We start from the raw sequence: 18,401 nt of genomic DNA on the forward strand, positions 1-18,401 counted from the left end.
ATATACCTGTTCAATGTTATGCAGAACTGACACTCCCACTGAAGGCAAAAATGTTTATTGAAGATGGCAGAAGGGTCTACCCTAAGGATGGTGGACATCGGATATCGCTCATCTTCCTTCAAGCCAGAGTATTTCTTTTTTTTTAATCATTTATTTTATTTATAAAATTCCTTACCCTACCCGCCCTTCATAAGGTCCCAGGGTGGGTAACAAGAAGTAAAACAGAGATAGTCAAGAAGGCAGCTAAAACCGTTCCACCCAAAACAATACAGAAGAGATCAGTGAATTTTTTTGTAGGGCCAGAGGCACCAGCTTGCAAGGGCAATGGGGGGGGGGGACATCATGAACAACATGTCCCAATGCCATTTGCATGAGCATCGCGCTTCCCTCCCTGAGCTGGGCAGACATGGGGGCAGAGTAGGGTGTCTTCAAGCTTCATCAGTAGGTTTCTGATTTGGAGGATGGATGGCGGCTAACGGGCTGAGGTTGAATCCTGACAAGATAGAAGTATTGTTATTGGGGGACAGGGGGTGGGCGGGTGTGGGAGACTCCCTGGTCCTGAATGGGGTAACTGTGCCCCCGAAGGACCAGGTGCGCAGCCTGGGAGTCATTTTGGACTCACAGCTGTCCATGGAGGCGCAGGTCAATTCTGTGTCGAGGGCAGCTGTCTCCCAGCTCCATCTGGTTCGTAGGATGGGACCCTACCTGCCCGCAGACTGTCTCGCCAGAGTGGGGCATGCTCTGGTTATCTCCCACTTGGACTACTGCCATGCGCTCTCCGTGGGGCTACCTTTGAAGGTGACCCAGAAACTACAACTACAGTGGTACTTCGGTTTAAGAACTTAATTCGTTCTGGAGGGCCGTTCTTAACCTGAAACTGTTCTTAACCTGAGGTACCACTTTAGCTAATGGAGCCTCCTGCTGCTGCCGCGCCGCCGGAGCACGATTTCTGTTCTCATCCTGAAGCAAAGTTCTTAACCCGAGGTACTATTTCTGGGTTAGCGGAATCTGTAACCTGAAGCTTCTGTAACCCGAGGTGCCACTGTAATCCAGAATGCAGCAGCCAGACTGGTGATTGGGAACGGCCGCTGAGACCATATTACACCAGTCCTGAAATATCTACATTGGCTCCCAGTACATTTCCAAGCACAATTCAAAGTGTTGGTGCTGACCTTGAAAGCTCTAAACGGCCTCGGCCCAGTATACCTGAAGGAGCATCTCCACCCCCATCGTTCTGCCCGGACACTGAGGTCCAGCTCCGAGGTGGTTCTCTCCCTGCGAGAAGTGATGTTACAGGGAGCCAGGCAGAGGGCCTTCTCGGTAGTAGCACCCGCCCTGTGGAACACCCTCCCGTCAGATGTCAAGGAAATAAACAACTACCTGACTTTTAGAAGACATCTGAAGGCAGCCCTGTTTAGGAAGGTTTTAATGACTAATGTTTTAATGTATTTTTAATCTTATGTTGGAAGCCACCCAGAGTGGCTGGGGAAACCCAGCCAGATGGACGGGGTATAAATAAATAAATTATTATTATTATTATTATTATTATTATTATTATTATTATTTCACATGATTTAATGCAAGTATGCAAGGACCCGGAATACAACTACTGTGAAAACGGGGTGTCCCCTGTATTCATCCTTGCTTGGTGTTCTCTTCACCCAATACAGTGGTACCTCGGGTTAAGTACTTAATATATACCCAAGTACTTAATTCGTTCCGGAGGTCCATTCTTAACCTGAAACGGTTCTTAACCTGAAGCACCACTTTAGCTCATGGGGCCTCTTGCTGCTGCTGCGCCACCAAAGCAGATTTCTGTTCTCATCCTGAAGCAAAGTTCTTAACCTGAAGCACTATTTGTGGGTTAGCGGAGTCTGTAACCTGAAGCGTCTGTAACCTGAAGCGTCTGTAACCTGAGATACCACTGTACAGCCAAAGTTAAAAGCAGCAAAGGCTGAGGCCATTGGCTCTTCTTTGTTGCTACCCCAGTAGAGAACACCTGCCATTACTGTCCTATCTTCAGTCAACAAGACTTAAACTCTATTGATTTATATTCTTGCAGCACCACAGTTCTTTGAAGACTTGAATTTTTTTACAGATTGCAGATACTTTCAAGGAACACATGTCTTCTGCAAACTGCACATCCATTGCTCTCTGTTCTGTGTCAAACTCAAGATGTTCCACTTTCAACTCCTGATTTTCTGGCAACTAAAGAACACCCAATAGGAGTTCATGGCATTTCATTCATTTACCCAACACTCCCTGCTTCCCAAGAACAGAGGATTTAGAATATGGTCATCATTGCTTAAGGCATTTCTCCATCAACAAAACCAACAGTATAATTGGTTTTTCTTTTAAATACTCAAACTTCTACCTAAATGAGGCCACAATTTGCTGTATTCTTTGTCTTTTATTTTTAAGCCGAAGAACTGAAGAAGCATTCTCTTCTGATGAATTTCCCAGAAGGGTGTCATATACCAGGCAAATATTTTATTGCTGCAGTTGAGATAGCCCATAAAAGGGTGAATATCCCCAAGATACTCATAATCCGCTAATAATGGTAATAGATCTTGTGTTACAATGCACAAATGACCTCTCACTCAAACAATTTATTTTATTTCCTCCCCTTTTTGCAGCACGGTTGGATTCACATGCAAAGTAATAACAGTTTTTGTGGGTTTTCTCTTTTTTTGCACAGTGAGTCAATTCATCCGATTAGGAATACTCTATTAAAGTCTTTTGCAAACAGACCAAGTCAGTATGGCCTTAGCAGCCATTTTATTTCAGTGAAGCCAGTGATATTTTTTCGGGGGGTGGGTGTGCAGGGCCACTGGGGGAGGAACGGGAGGGCGGAGGGAGCGGACCACCCCCGGCACCACTATTCTGGTAGGGTGCCATCGCAGTGCCCCCCCGGGCACACACCACACTCCCCGCACATGCACCAGGCACCACACCCTTGCAGGTGGCGTAGCATACCCCCAGGATGCGCACCATGCCCCTGCAGGCAGCATGCCACGCCCCTGGGCGTGCGCCACACCCCAGGGGGACCCCAGCCATGCCCACGCCTGCTCTCCGCCCCCGGCAGCGGAGCGTGCAGCTTCGCCACTGAGCAGGGGTACGCATACCCCTAAACATTTTGTGAATCCAATTTTGACCTCATTGAGGGGCAGTACAGTGGTACCTCGGGTTAAGTACTTAATTTGTTCCGGAGGTCCGTACTTAACCTGAAACTGTTCTTAACCTGAAGCACCACATTAGCTAATGGGGCCTCCTGCTGCGCCGCCGGAGCACAATTTCTGTTCTCATCCTGAAGCAAAGTTCTTAACCTGAAGCACGATTTCTGGGCTAGCAGAGTCTGTAACCTGAAGCGTATGTAACCTGAATCGTATGTCACCTGAGGTACCACTGTATTTCAATATGAGTAGGAAAATGAGAGTACCCCTAAATATATATTTGGGGGGGGGGAAGCACTAAGTGAAGCTATTTTATTTCCCTCTATGCAATCCAAAGATGGTTGCCTCCCATCCCTAGAAAAACAAAATTGCTCCATTTTTGGACCAAACTGTCCCTTGTCCTGTTGGACAACAACAGCAGTCGGTAGAGCGTGAGGCTCTTAATCTCAGGGTTGTCGGTTCGAGCTCCACGTTGGGCTAAAGGTTTCTGCATTGCAGGGGGTTGGACTAAATGACCGACTCTATGATTCTATGAACCCTTCTTCAGTATCTCAAAAGAACCACAAGTGACAACTGATAAATTAAGACCCATCGTTTTCACATCTCCTAGTCATCCTTGCTATTAAAAATGCCATCAATACATATATTGTTCCAACACAAAACAGCAATTACCGTATTTTCCGCTCTATAAGACACACCAGACCACAAGATGCACCTAGTTTTTGGAGAAGGAAAACAAGAAAAAAAATATTCTGAATCTCATAAGCCAGAACAGCAAGAGGGATTGCTGCGCAGTGAAAGCAGCAATCCCTCTTGCTGTTCTGGCTTCTGGGATAGCTGCGCAGCCTGCATTCGCTCCATAAGACGCACACACATTTCCCCTTACTTTTTAGGAGGGAAAAAGTGAGTCTTATAGAGCAAAAAAAATGGTATCTCGAATGCAGCTCATCCCCAAACTGCATTTACATGAAAATTAAGCCCAGAGATGTAAACAAAACTTAATTCCAAGAGTGCTTATTGTAATAATAGTAGGGGTTGCTCGTGCTTAAGTTGCCGCCACTCCTGGCTAAGTTGGCTTGTTAAACCTTTCCTGTCTGGACAGCCCTTCACTTCGTGGCTGTCTCAGTCGCTAGCAGAATCCGTCAGTGGGCGTTTCTTAAACCTTTTCCAGCATAAAAGCTGTTTGATGCCAAGTCTCCTCCTACTCTCCCTGCACGGAAGTTTTCTGCGCAGGGAAGGTGTGGGTAGCGGAGGACCCGTGCTCTCCCCGCTGGTCTCCGGCGAGGAGTCCTGGAGCCCCCTCGCCGATTCCCCCATCTGCCCCCTTTTATCCCTGGTGTTACGCTGATTTCCTTCCCCCGCTGATGAGCTGCCTCTCTCCCTGCTGGGCCCTTCTCCAGCATCACTCGGGAGCCTTGCCTCTGCCTCTGGCTCCGATGTCAGTTCCCTGACACTTATCATCACCTCGGGACTACTCAGTGTCCCTTTATTGCAACATAAGCAGCTGCCAAATTGCCTGTACCAACCCTTGTCTTCCAAAAACCTGTCTTCCATTATCTCACGTATTACACGTACCGTTTAATTATTGACTATTTTTCCAATCAGCAGTTTCACACCACCCAAACTATATTTGTTACTTTCCAAAGTAACGAACATGCCTTAAGGCTTCTTTCAAATTTCAGAATCTGAGTCCCAAAAGAACCTGGGGCACGATCTGCCATGAATTTTCATTCGAGAAACCTATTTCATCATCGAAATTTCTAAAATCTAAAATAATAATTTTAAAAAATAATCTGTTACAAAAAAATCTATGACTCTCCTGCTAGTAACAAAGTCAGCCATAAAACTTCCTGGTAAGCCAAATACCTGAAGTTTACAGATCCAAAATGCATTTTTTGCCATGGTCAATGTGGTTGACCTGGGGTTAAGCCATATTCTGATCCATGACTATGCAAATAATTTACAGCAGACAGCCACTGGCACCACGTTCTCTGCCGTTCCCTCTACTTTCCCCATTAGCTCCCCCAAAAAGCAAGCTTGTTTTTTATTCCGATGGAAGACCTCGAACAAAGACAACCCGAGCCATTTGAGGCCAAAAAGAAAATTCCCAAGATCCCCATTCCTTGTAAAGCAGTTTCCATTTATCTGTTTTGAATTAATACGATAAAAGCATCCCCAGCAAACCATCTGCAGGCAGCTGTTCCCACAGAGAGCTGCAAACAGCATGGCACGATTCCATGGTTATCATTGTTTGGGCCTTTTTGCATTTTGAGTGGATGTTATTAAAAAGCAATAAGACAAGCAAGGAAATTAAATACAGCGATCAGCTGTAGGATTTCTGAAGAAGTGTTTTGCTTTCACTGTATTCTTGTTGGCCTTTGAGACTCTTTTATGCAACTTCACGGTGCATAAATAGCCGTTATAAAAGGTGCTGTGCGGCTTTTAATTCCCCCCCCACCCCAACCAGCAAAAAACGCACATGTTACCAGCATATAAAGAAGTATTTCATACATTTTTCTTAATCCTATGCCCGTCCTTGTAAAAGTTATTTGCCGTAAATTAGTCTGTTGCTTCCGTTTGCATTTTAGTCGATGTGAACATTACGACATTCTAATTGCGCCAATATATACAAGAGCCAAACCCAAGCTCCGATTGACACCTCCCTGTATCTGAAAAAAAGCTTTCATGAGCAAGACCCTTTCTGGAAGAGACTGTTATGAGAAAAATACTGCTCCCTTTCCCTTGTGGGGTACCCAAGAGCCTGTATAGAGTCCTTATGTAGGTTCCCTATCAGTAGGGAAAAATAACAGAGGCTAACCAGAGAATTGTTGTTGAGTCGTTTAGTCGTGTCCGACTCTTCGTGACCCCATGGACCAGAGCACGCCAGGCACTCCTGTCTTCCACTGCCTCCTGCAGTTTGGTCAAACTCATGCTGGTAGCTTCAAGAACACTGTCCAATCATCTCGTCCTCTGTCATCCCCTTCTCCTTGTGCCCTCCATCTTTCCCAACATCAGGGTCTTTTCCAGGGAGTCTTCTCTTCTCATGAGGTGGCCAAAGCCTTGGAGCCTCAGCTTCACGATCTGTCCTTCCAGTGAGCACTCAGGGCTGATTTCCTTCAGAATGGAGAGGCTGGATCTTCTTGCAGTCCATGGGACTCTCAAGAGTCTCCTCCAGCACCATAATTCAAAAGCATCAATTCTTCGGCGATCATCCTTCTTTATGGTCCAGTTCTCACTTCCATACATCACTACTGGGAAAACCATAGCTTGAACTATATGGACCTTTGTTGGCAAGGTGATGTCTCTGTTTTTTAAGATGCTGTCTAGGTTTGTCATTGCTTTTCTCCCAAGAAGCAGATAATATTGAGAAACAAAGCATCTAGTAAGCCTGATCTTCATTAAACTGTTGCAACAGGTCCCCCGTTCAACCCACACAGAACATTGGTGTGCAAGCCCTTATATAGACTTTTGAAATTGCCTCCCCTGTAGCTCAAGACCATCCCCCAAAATGTCATACCATACATCACAGAAGCAGGTGGTCCCCAGCAGAAATTTGAGTGTGTTGCTTCTGAATACTGTACCTGATAATGCCTTATCTGATTGCCTTTTCTGGGTAGCCTGGCCATTTCTTGGAGATGGCAAATACTTAGTTTCGGAATCTCTTACGCATATTGAGAGTGTGCTCAGCTTAACAGATACTTGCCAGACTGTATAAGCCCCTAAAGTCCAAAGACAACTGGAAGACTTTTCCCATTTCCTTCATCCTATTTGAGGTCAATTTGAGAGTCAAAATGGCTTCAGGATTCTTCTCCTGTACTATTTCAGACATGTGGTTTATATACTTGTTTATATACTTGTTTGCCTTGTACACTTATGAACATATAATTTATATACAGTGGTGCCTCGCAAGAGGAAAAGAATCCGTTCTGTGATTCTCTTCGTCTAGCGGTTTTTTCGTCTTGCAAAGCAAGCCCATTGACGGATTAGCGGATTAGCGCTATTAGCGCTATTAGCGGCTTTTAGTGGCTTTTAGCGGCTTAGCGGATCAGCTGATAAGCGGCTTAGCGGCTTAGAAAAAGGGGGGAGGGGGAAAACCAGCAGGAACTCGCAAGACATTGTCGTCTTGCAAAGCAAGCCTATAGGAAATTCGTTTTGCGAAGCACCTCCAAAACGGAAAACTCTTTCATCTAGCGAGTTTTCCGTCTTGCGAGGCATTCGTCTTGCGGGGCACCACTGTATATGAGACCTTAAATTCTTATAACAGAGACAAACAAGCACTGTCAGCTGGTTAAGGAAGGAGACCACACAACGGACTACCAGTACTTCTCTCAAAACTGTGTTTAAAACATCCCAAGAAAGTGGAACACAAGAGGATAGGAAGCTGCCTTATACAGAATGAGACCACTGGGCCATCCAGCTACACTGACCTGTCATATAATAATAATAATATTATTATTTTATTTATACCCCGCCCATCTGGCTGAGTTTCCCCAGCCACTCTGGGAGGCTTCCAATTGAGTGTTAAAAACAATACAGCATTAAATATTAAAAACTTCCCTAAACAGGGCTGCCTTCAGATGTCTTTTAAAGAGAAGATAGCTGCTTATTTCCTTCACATCTGAAGGGAGGGTGTCCCATAGGTTGGGCACCACTACGGAGAAGGCCCTCTGTCTGGTTCCCTGTAACCTCACTTCTCGCAATGAGGGAACTGCCAGAAGGCCCTCGGCGCTGAACCTCAGTGTCCGGGCTGAACAATGGGGGTGGAGACACTCCTTCAGGTATACAGAATTAGGGCTTTAAAGGTCAGCACCAACACTTTGAATTGTGCTCGGAAACGTCCTGGAAGCTGATGCAGATCTCTCAGGACTGGTGTTTTGTGGTCCCAGCGGCTGCTCCCAGTCACCAGTCTAGCTGCTGCATTCTGGATTAATTGCAGTTTCCGGGTCACCTTCAAAGGTAGCCCCACATAGAGTGCATGGCAGTAGTCCAAGCGGGAGATAACCAGAGCATGCCCCACTCTGGCGAGACAGTCTGCGGGCAGGTAGGGTCTCATCCTGCGTACCAGATGGAGCTGGTAGACAGAATTGACCTGCACCTCCATGGCCAGCTGTGAGTCCAAAGCTGTGCACTCCCAAGCTGTGCACGTGGTCCTTCAGGGGCACAGTTACGCCATTCAGGACCAGGGAGTCCCCCACACCCACCCGCCCCCTGTCCCCCAGGAACAGTACTTCTGTCTTGTCAGGATTCAACCTCAATCTGTCAGTCGCCATCCATCCTCCAACCGCCCCCAGGAACTCGCAAAAGACCTTCACCGCCTTCACTGGTTCTGACTTAAAAGAGAGGTTGAGCTGGATGTCATCTGCATACTGATGAACTGTCAGCAGCTCTCCATTCCTACCTTGGCAGAGGAGATGTGCCTAAAAGCCAGGAGCTACAGCGTGAAGGCATCACAGACCAAACTGGAAGGAGACGAGACCAGCCTTGGCTGCAGGCCCTCCATCACACGCCCAGGTTATTCTTACCTGGGACGAATCTGCTTTGGCGAGTTCTGTAGTGGCAGCTAATACGTCACGAAGGCAATCTCCGTTTCCTTGAACAAGGAGGTAAGCCAGCAGAAGGAACACGTGGGCAGGGACTTGCGTTGTAATGGGCAGCACGGATTTAAGAGAAGACAGCCAGTCGGAAACGGAAGATGTCTCTCTCAGGAGCCCCAGCAGCCTCCAGGTTGTATGCAATGAACCATAAGCACTGGTGATGGGGAAGAAAGGTTCGGAAGAGGCCTGAGGCAAAAGGAAAGGCATGTTCAAACCAGGAAAGTCCATATGTTCAAAATAGGGTACTCTATAAGTGAAATAAAAAAATAAATTGTTCCTCAGCGACTTGCCTAAAAAGCATGCAAAGAATTAAAAATAAAATGACACCATCACACTGCTGTGAAAGATATTTCCTTCAAATAAATTAAAGACACTGCTGTTGATAATTACACAAGCCCTTGCCACAGCAACCAATCACACGTCCCCCAAATGCACTATCTGGAAATAAGACGCCACCCAATTTCCAACATTTTTTAAAAATAGAAACGAACCACGTCTTAAACACAGAAAAGTATGGTCGGTTTCCAGGCAGAGGTTGATCACGGTGAGGGTTTGCCAAGCGTGCCTTCCTTTTAGCACGCTTCTAAGCACCCAGGTGACAGCTGGGGGAATTACACCTTGTGTGGATGATACAATATGCACAACATAAATGTGATAAAGGGTCTTTCTTAGGGAATCTCCCCAGGCCACATGCCCTCTCTAGCCTTGTTCCACACCTTCTCCAAGTTTTTCTGTCCAGCCTGAGCTCTGAGGATGCCTCGCACTTGCCTGGGTGATGGGTTGTAGCTCAGCAAGTTCCTAGAATCCTCTGGCAGTGGAATGGCTGGGGTGTGGTTGCATCTACTCCCCCCCCCCACTCTTTGCTAGGATATTGATGTTCCGTTCTGCCTTAAGAGGAACAGATATGTGGAGTTGTTGTATGTCACATGTCTGTTTACTTCCAGCACAGTCTGCTGGGAACTTCCGTTGTACGTTGCTTTTGCTGTACGGCTGTTTTGCTTGGACACAAAGGGAAGCAGACATGTTTTTCCCTTTGTTCCTGAACTATGCTCTTCCGTTGTGAAGATTTATTCACTCCGCTGATAAGAGCGTGCTCAGCTTCTGAACGTTTCGGAGGCTCGAGTCGCTGATTGATGCTGTTCCGAGAACCGGAGTTCACCCGGCTGCCGGCCGGTGGCTGCAGCCAGCTGGGGGCCAGCCAATTGCCCCTATCTCCCAGGCAGCATCCCAACTGTGAAGTTGTGGGTGAACATATCAGACAACACAGCGATTCTTCAAAGCAGCTCTTTATTTGTAAGCTGGAACAGAACTGAACTGAAGGGTTCAGCCAGCCTGCTTATATAGAGCTCCACTAGAACGCAACAGTAACCATTTTCTGTAACTATCCAATCACTGAACATCACTTTTGATTCCTTATTTGCATATGTGGACCTGAACTATCTACAGTATCCACCTGCTGGTCAAGGGTGAGAACTTCAGTACATAACACCAACACTCTTTGCCTCTGGCCATGCTAGCACCGCCATGTGGCCCACAGAAGGTTATTCCCAAGGGAAAGTGGCCCTCGGTGTGCAAATCAGTTTCCCAACTGGGAGAGACATCAAAGTAAGCAGCATCAGGGAGAATAGGCAGGCTTGGAGGGGGGTACCTGAGCGGCTCTAAGTGGTGCTGCGGACCAGCCTGTCAGGGGTCTCTTCCTCTTCCTCCTCCTCCTTTTGACAAGGGGCTGCAGGGAACTATGGGCAGGCATGCCCAAGACCAGCCAAGTGATTTCCAGCATCGCTAAGGTGACACACAAACTGGATTCAAGGCAGGAGACAATTTGCTCTCAGGTTTTGAATCGGCCAGGAGGTTTACGAACGAGCTGCCAGAGCAGTTCCACGGAATGGCGCCGTTTTAAATTATATTGTTCAATGTAATGTAAATTCATTTTGGATGACGGGGAGTTATAATGCCCCTGTACTTTACCTGACCTTTTAAAAAGCCATTTCGTGCAAAAGAATTTTTTTAAAAAATGTTACCCCTCCCCCTGCTTATCACCTTCAATTATTCCATGCGGAAAATTAAGATCCAGCCACCTGCAATGCTGGCACTTTGACTGATGGGATCGCTTAGAGGTAAATGTGTCCCGTTCCCCACCCCCCAAAAAAAATCACTGCTCCCAGAGGATTTCTACTGCCTTCCACTGTTTTCATTCTGCTGCCCAGTATGAGAGCATAATATGGGGCTGGGGTGGGGGATGTAGAGAAAATTCCACAGGATTATTTTACGGCAACCCAGTTTTACAAGACAAATAGCTGTTTTCTTCCGGACTGGGAATGATATCAGAGTAAGATTTGGTCCTTAAGGCTGAAATCCTATCCACGAATGAGAGAATAACCCCCACTGTTTACACTGGGACTCGCTTTGGAATTGACACGCTCAGGGCTGCAAAGTTAGATATTCCGAATGACACCTCCAAGTTAGATTAGCTTCCCAAATTACACCTGGGTATCGTTTATTGCTCTATTCCGAACTCAAGAACTTCTATCACATTCTATCACATGCAGGGGAGGCAAAAGGCAGGCAAGGCTTCAACAGAGGGCCAAATTTATCCTGGGCCACTTCCAGTGGTCTGCTGGAACCAGGAATACAGAAGAGAATGCTGGACAACTTCAAGGCTAGGGGCTAAATTGCAAGGGCTCCTCACAATCTGGTTTGTCTAGGGAAACTGGAGGCACTTTGTAAGTGCTAAGTCACCATGAGCCATGTTTGAATAGTGGCTTCAAGTCTCAAAGAGGAGCGGGAAGCAAGGGGCAAGCTACATGCTGGAGTGCAGCGCTATGATTTACCGTATTTTTCTGTGTATAAGACGCCCCCTCTTTTTTGGGACTCTAAATTGAGAAAATGGGGGGAGATTGCCCAGAGTTGTTGAGCGGGGGGGAGGGTTGCCGAAAATAGCTCACCCGCCGGACCGCCACTGCCAATCGCTCACACATTAACGAAGCAACCAATCGTCTGCATGCTCACCGAAAGCAAGCACCAAACACCCGCCCAATTGCCGCAGCAGCCAGTAGCCAGCGGACCTTGCCGGACCAACCAATCATCCACGAAAACGCCGCTGACAATCTCCTGCTCGCGGCAACCACCAATCGCCCGTTCAACTTCTCCGCTATCCGTGTATAAGACGGCCCCCAATTTTCAGCACAATTTTATAATAAAATAGGGACGCGGGTGGCACTGTGGGTTAAACCACAGAGCCTAGGGCTTGCCGATCAGAAGGTTGGCAGTTTGAATCCCTGCGACGGGGTGAGCTCCCGTTGCTCGGTCCCTGCTCCTGCCAACCTAGCAGTTCGAAAGCACATCAAAGTGCAAGTAGATAAATAGGTACCACTCCGGTGGAAAGGTAAATGGCGTTTCCATGCACTGCTCTGGTTCGCCAGAAGCGGCTTAGTCATGCTGGCCACATGACCTGGAAGCTGTACGCCGGCTCCCTCAGCCAATAAAGCGAGATGAGTGCCGCAACACCAGAGTCGGTCACGACTAGATCTAATGGTCAGGACACCCTTTACCCTTTGTAATAAAATAACCTTGTCTTATACAGTGGTGCCACGCAAGACGAATGCCTCGCAAGATGGAAAACTCGCTAGATGAAAGAGTTTTCCGTTTTGGAGGTGCTTCGCAAAACGAATCTCCTATGGGCTTGCTTCGCAAGACGAAAAGGTCTTGCGAGTTCCTGCGGTTTTTTTTCCTCCCCCCCCCCTTTTTCTAAGCCGCTAAGCCGCTTATCAGCTGATCCGATAAGCTGATAAGCCGCTAAAAGCCGCTAATAGCGCTAATAGCGCTAATCCTCTAATCCGTCAATGGGCTTGCTTCGCAAGACAAAAAAACCGCTAGACGAAGAGAATCACAGAACGGATTCTTTTCGTCTTGCGAGGCACCACTGTACAATGAAAAATACGGTACTTCCCAACAGTAGAAAAACGAAAGGTTCTGAATGGAAGCCTCACCAGATGCCTTTTCTCTTCCTGCAATTTTTCCTGCTGCACGATTTCTAAAAGATTAATGGCCAGCTGCTGCCGAGTGGGGCCACCGTCCTCCTCCACCGAGCAGCCCTGCGCGGCGCTGGAAGACAAGATCTGCAGAGCGGGCATTGCCAGGAGGGGGGCAACTGCAAGAGTCATCTTGGTTTCAGAGCAGGAAAGGAGCTTGATGGCTACAAGGACAAGAGCAAAGTTGTAAGCGGGACTGCCCAGGGGCAGAGGAAGGGGGCAGGGGGCCACCACAGATGCCCTCACTGAGGGGGGTGACATTTGGTGCGCTGCCCGCCCGCCACTCCCAAGCCTACCCTGAGCTGTCAAGGTAAGGGGGAGAGCTGCGCCGCTTTGCCAGCGGCATTCCCCCCTTCCCCCTTCGTTTTGACAGCTGGGTGTCAGGAGTGCGTGCAGGAGCCAGGCCCTGTGACAAATAGGACTTTGCAGGACTGGGGCCTTCCTAAGTTTGTTCTGAAGAGGCAAGGGGTGGCCGCACAGGTGAGGCTGATTGGTAACTCACAGCACCTGGTGGCAAGAGCCGGGAAGGGATATAAGGTCAGCATTTCCCTTCGGCTCTTTGCCACAGCAACACACTCCCTGCCTTGCTGTGTTTGGCTTCTTGCTTCCTGATCCTTGAACCTTGGATTCTTGACTCCTTGCTTCTTGATCCTCGGACCCCTGACTTTGTACCTCCTTACTTCCTGACCGTCAGACCCCTGACTTCGTGCCTCCTTGCTTCTTGATCCTCGGACCCCTGACTTTGTGACTCCTTACTTCCTGACCCTTGGACCCCTGACTTTGTGCCTCCTTGCTTCCTGACCCTTGGACCCCTGACTTTGTACCTCCTTACTTCCTGACCCTCAGACCCCTGACTTCGTGCCTCCTTGCTTCTTGATCCTCGGACCCCTGACTTTGTGACTCCTTACTTCCTGACCCTTGGACCCCTGACTTTGTGCCTCCTTGCTTCCTGACCCTTGGACCCCTGACTTTGTGACTCCTTACTTCCTGACCCTCAGACCCCTGACTTTGTGACTCCTTGCTTCTTGATCCTTGGACTCTTGACTTTGTGACTCCATGCTTCCTGACCCTAGGACCCTTGGCTTCTTGACGCCCGGCACTCTGACCTTCGGACTCTTGGCTCCTGGCTTCTGGACTCCCATTCCTGCTCCCACCCTTCCATCTTGCCCCCAGTCCTGACGTCCCCTGCCAGGACTGTGATCACCCCTGAACCAGACTGTGACACTGGGGGAGGCTTGGGAGTCGCGGGCAGGTGGCGTGCTGAATGTCCGCCATGGGCGGCTCACTTTGCCCCGGTGAGCGGCTCACTCTGCCCTGGCTGCGGGGCGCGCACACCGCTCCGGGGACCCAAGCGGCTATCCCGCACGTGGGAGGGCATCCTCTGCGCCATGCCCCCCTCGGGAGCACCCCTGCCCTGGGCAGCGCGGGCATATGATCCACTGCTGGGACTGCCTCCCCCCCCTGACTGGAACCTGAGATGATCTTCTGAGGCCCTTCTTTCTGTGCCTCCTCCTCGAAAGGTCTGGAGGGTGGCAACACCAGAAATGGCCTTTTCTGGGAGCTACTTCACATGTGATTATGGTGCTTGGCAGCAACAATGCTGCTCCAAAACCAGGAATGTTCCTCAGGAGCTATCGCGTGCAGTCTGAAATACCAAGCCCTTGTTGAGGTGATCTAAAACCTATACGGTCATACCTTTGGATGAATACGCTTCTGGTTGAATATTTTTGGGTTGCGCTATGCAGCAACTCAGAAGTAACAGAGCGCCTTAATTCCAGGTTTCGTCACTCGCGCATGCGCAGACAGTAAAAATGACGTCATGCGCGGAAGTGGCAAAAAGTCACCCGCGCACGCGCAGACGCACAGTCAAGTTTGACGTTCGCTTCAGGATGCGAACGGGGCTCTGGAACGGATCCCGTTCGCATCCTGAGGTACCACTGTATTTGCCTAAGACCAAAATCACAACACTCATTCTGCATCCTGGGTGTCGGGCCAAATGCTTGCCGACACCCAGATTGTTGTTACTATTATTCCATAATAATGTGTGAAACATGTAAAAATAATAAGACAGGTGATGCAAAAAAAAAGAGAGGCGGGGCAGGTTAATGGGCTTACATTGTAATTTAGACAGAAATTAATCTTTTTAAAAGTAATAAAAAGAACCCCCAAAGACCCAAGGAAACACAAAAATAAACCTCCTCAGCCCCCACAGGCTATGTAAATGGAAGTCACAAGACATAACATGTATATCAACCTTTTCTTGTCCCTAATGAACTATTTTGCTCCAAACAAACCATTTCATGCTGTTAATAATTTTACACTTCAAAAAATGATAATAAGAAAATCACTAATTTCTATTCCGATTAATAAAACCAGGCTGCAAAGCCAAATATAGTAGGCTTGATATGCCAAGTAAGGTTTCTGGATTAAAAAAGACAACAAGAAGACAAAATGAAGGGAAACAATTTGGAAGCGGGGGATTTTTATTAGATATATTTCTTTTACAACAAAGCCTTACCTAGCTTTAAGATTGGTTTTTGCTGACTGGCTGGAGCCTGAAGCAGTAGCAAACCTAATCCAATTACGGCCATCTCCGATGGAAAGCCCTAAAAGAACAAGGGGAATACAACCAAAGGTGAAATCTTTTCAGTCTAACAGCTTGTAGAGATAAACTACCTTGACAAGGTTTTACACCCCTGTTTTCCAAAACACATCGTGTTGAATACAGTGGGCTGTGTCCAAGCCCAGTTTCGAAAATAAATCACCCAGGGTCCCTTCTGATGTTACTTTGGGGCAGGGGAGCAACTGCAACTGACTCTTTCCTCCTGTGCTTCTCAGATAACTTGGGATGTCTGCAATCTGACAAGGGAAGCTAGAAAGGCAGCTCCTTCCCAGGACTGTTTCTGCAACAGTGTCATGGGAAAGATGGACGTGTCTGAAAAGGGTCTACAGTGGTACCTCGGGTTACATACGCTTCAGGTTACAGACTCCGCTAACCCAGAAATAGTGCTTCAGGTTAAGAACTTTGCTTCAGGATGAGAACAGAAATCGTGCTCCGGCGGTGCAGCAGCAACAGGAGGCCCCATTAGCTAAAGTGGTGCTTCAGGTTAAGAACAGTTCCAGGTTAAGAACGGACCTCCGGAACGGATTAAGTACTTAACCTGAGGTACCACTGTATATATCTATATCTATATATAAAGCAGTGGAGGAAGAATTACTGAACCCGTAATCCAGCAAGTAGGAGGTCATCCAAATTATATAATTGTATATTTGATTAATTGTTATTTGAGTTGGTATTTAGATTCAATATGCATATAATGAGGTTTGTTTTGGATTTTTTTGTAACTGAAAACTAATAAAAATTATTGACAAAAAAGGGTCTAAAAATCTTAATGTTGAATGCATCTGCCTAGATTTTTTTTTTTTTTCATTTTAGAATTCCTGGCTCACTCCTTGATTTTGATGAGAAGGCAGTTAATTTTGTATCAGTTCTGCTAGAAACACCAACAGTTCTCACATATCACATCGTTCTATGAGTCAGGATCCCCTTCTGGAACCCGAGACCCTGCATTTGTGAGGGCAGAATGCATCAGATGAAGTTTGCCAAACCGGTTCCTTTGTTAAGGTGCTGGCTAGTTTGGTGCCACGATTTAGCATCACAGAAGAAGTTGCTCTGTGGCATAGGACAAATGAATTGCCATGGGCCGGCTAGAGGCAGAGGAGTGAGCGGTGGGGGGCAGCAGCTGAGGAACCCACAAGGGAAGAAGGCTCTCTGTCGTTTCTGGGCTACTTTCGGGTTCGGCACGATGCACACACACGCAGTCGTGCACATATCAAACGTGCCTGTAATTTGCAAATGGTCATAGAATTAGGCCCAAGGTTCTCCTGGTTACACAACTAACAATCCTCAGTGTCCTTTGGTGTCTTAACGTCTACTACCGTGAAAAAGTGACATTGCTCTGGTATGTTCTAGAGTGTTGTGGATGTGAAGCAAAAGCAGCTTGGGAACCAAAATACATGGCACTCTTAAAAATAAATAAACTCTTAAATTGTACTACGAGGCTTAAATTGTACTATGAGGCTGCATGTTTGGTGTGGATTAGTGACTGGATAAAACTGGAAAGGAAGAAGCATTAGATTTGGAAGGTCACAACAATAGATATTCTCTCTCTCCCTCTCTCTCTCTCTCTCCAGATCCTACCTCTTTCAGCAAGTCAGCATTTTCTTCCAGTAAGCAAATCACGGACGAACACTCCCCAGTGACCTGCAAGCAAACCTCACAGATGCATAAAAGTTGCAGGCAGAGCTGGCGCAACTGGGCTTTCCAAAAAGCGGGGTGGCGCTGCAGACTTCGGACCAGCTGCTCCAAAAACAGCAGCTTTTCTGTGACCTGCGGCAGGTCTTTTAGCTGAAGGAAGGAAATAAGTACGACTGAGAAACTCGTTCATTTATTTATTGCAAACATGGGTCTTCAGCTCCCAATTTTCTCGTTACAACAACCCTACAAGGTGAGTCGAGTGATTGTAACTAGCCATGTTAGTCTTAAGTGGAAAACGGGAACAGTGAGGGCGGCTGTTCCACACAGGGAGGACTAAATGCAAAACACAGTTGGGTTCTTGAAGCTTTAACAGAAGAGCAGGAAAGGGAATTTTGGCATGTCGCAGTGCTTCAGGAGGGTCAGACATTCCCACTTCCACACAGCTGCGGAAAGCACAGAAACCCTGTCCTCTTCTGCACATCCCTCCATCTACTTTCACTTCCCTCTATGCGCCCTGTTGAGAGCACTCTCAATTTCTCAACCTGCAACTTCAAGAGCTCAAAACATCCATTTGCTGGCAAATGCAAGATTTTGAAAATATATGTCCCCTAGCTCAGGCCTGCCTGAGGAACACCTGATTACCTCAAATATACTTCTGTGGTCTGACATACTGCTTCCTTCTCTTTAGGAGCCACCTCTACCATTAGGCAGAATGAGGAAGCCACCTGAGGTGACAGGTGTGTGTGGCAGGAGAGGATATATTGTTTATTAATATCCTACCTAACTTGCACTAGCAAGTTCCTTTACTTAGCAGAGTTACATTCCCCTTTTTAATTGCATAGCAGATAGCTGGTTGCAGGCTTGTGTGAGCCTCTCGCTATTATACAATTCAATCTATATAGATTCAATTGTACGTTCCTGGTAAGTTCCCTTGAATCCCTATTAAAAGAATAAAGATGCCACAAAAAGTCAATACAAGAAGTTTCCTTACATCAGTTCAGAGTTGGATCCCTGAAGGCAGAATTAGTTACAAATATCTGCATGTGGATCTACCCCATATGGGGGAATAATCCCAGTGCTTCTGCTAGCCATAACTGTCAACTTTCCCTTTTTTTAAGTGAAATTCCCTTATTCCGAATAGGATTCCTCGCAAGAAAAGGGAAAAGATAACAGCTATACTGCTAGCTGAAAGCTAGCAGAGCAGTCTTAGCTAAAAGCTGGTCAAACGACGAAGGGAGTGAAAAACAGAGAGAGTGCTGCATGGCTCGTCCTTTTGTTACCTGGACAGGTAAGGTCACCCCCCCCTCTATCACATGCAAAGGAAGGATGCTCCAGCCAGGAGGAC

General features: G+C 47.3%; 1 protein-coding gene across 3 annotated transcripts in view; it reads right to left on the bottom strand.

Moving 5' to 3' along the window:
* The window catches only part of FOCAD (focadhesin), a 141,248-nt gene that overhangs the window by 99,704 nt on the left and 23,143 nt on the right, over positions 1–18,401 (bottom strand). For all 3 annotated transcript variants that reach the window (XM_082204526.1, XM_082204525.1, XM_082204527.1), the window contains exons 8-11: positions 17,000–17,206; positions 15,317–15,404; positions 12,757–12,962; positions 8,696–8,953 (exon numbers count right to left, since the gene is read on the bottom strand). In XM_082204526.1, the coding sequence (XP_082060652.1) occupies positions 8,696–8,953; positions 12,757–12,962; positions 15,317–15,404; positions 17,000–17,206 (759 nt within the window). The remainder of the gene's footprint in view (positions 1–8,695; positions 8,954–12,756; positions 12,963–15,316; positions 15,405–16,999; positions 17,207–18,401) is intronic.

The sequence above is a fragment of the Podarcis vaucheri genome, assembly GCF_965113315.1.
Source record: "Podarcis vaucheri genome assembly, chromosome: 17".
Classification (NCBI taxonomy): Eukaryota; Metazoa; Chordata; class Lepidosauria; order Squamata; family Lacertidae; genus Podarcis; species Podarcis vaucheri.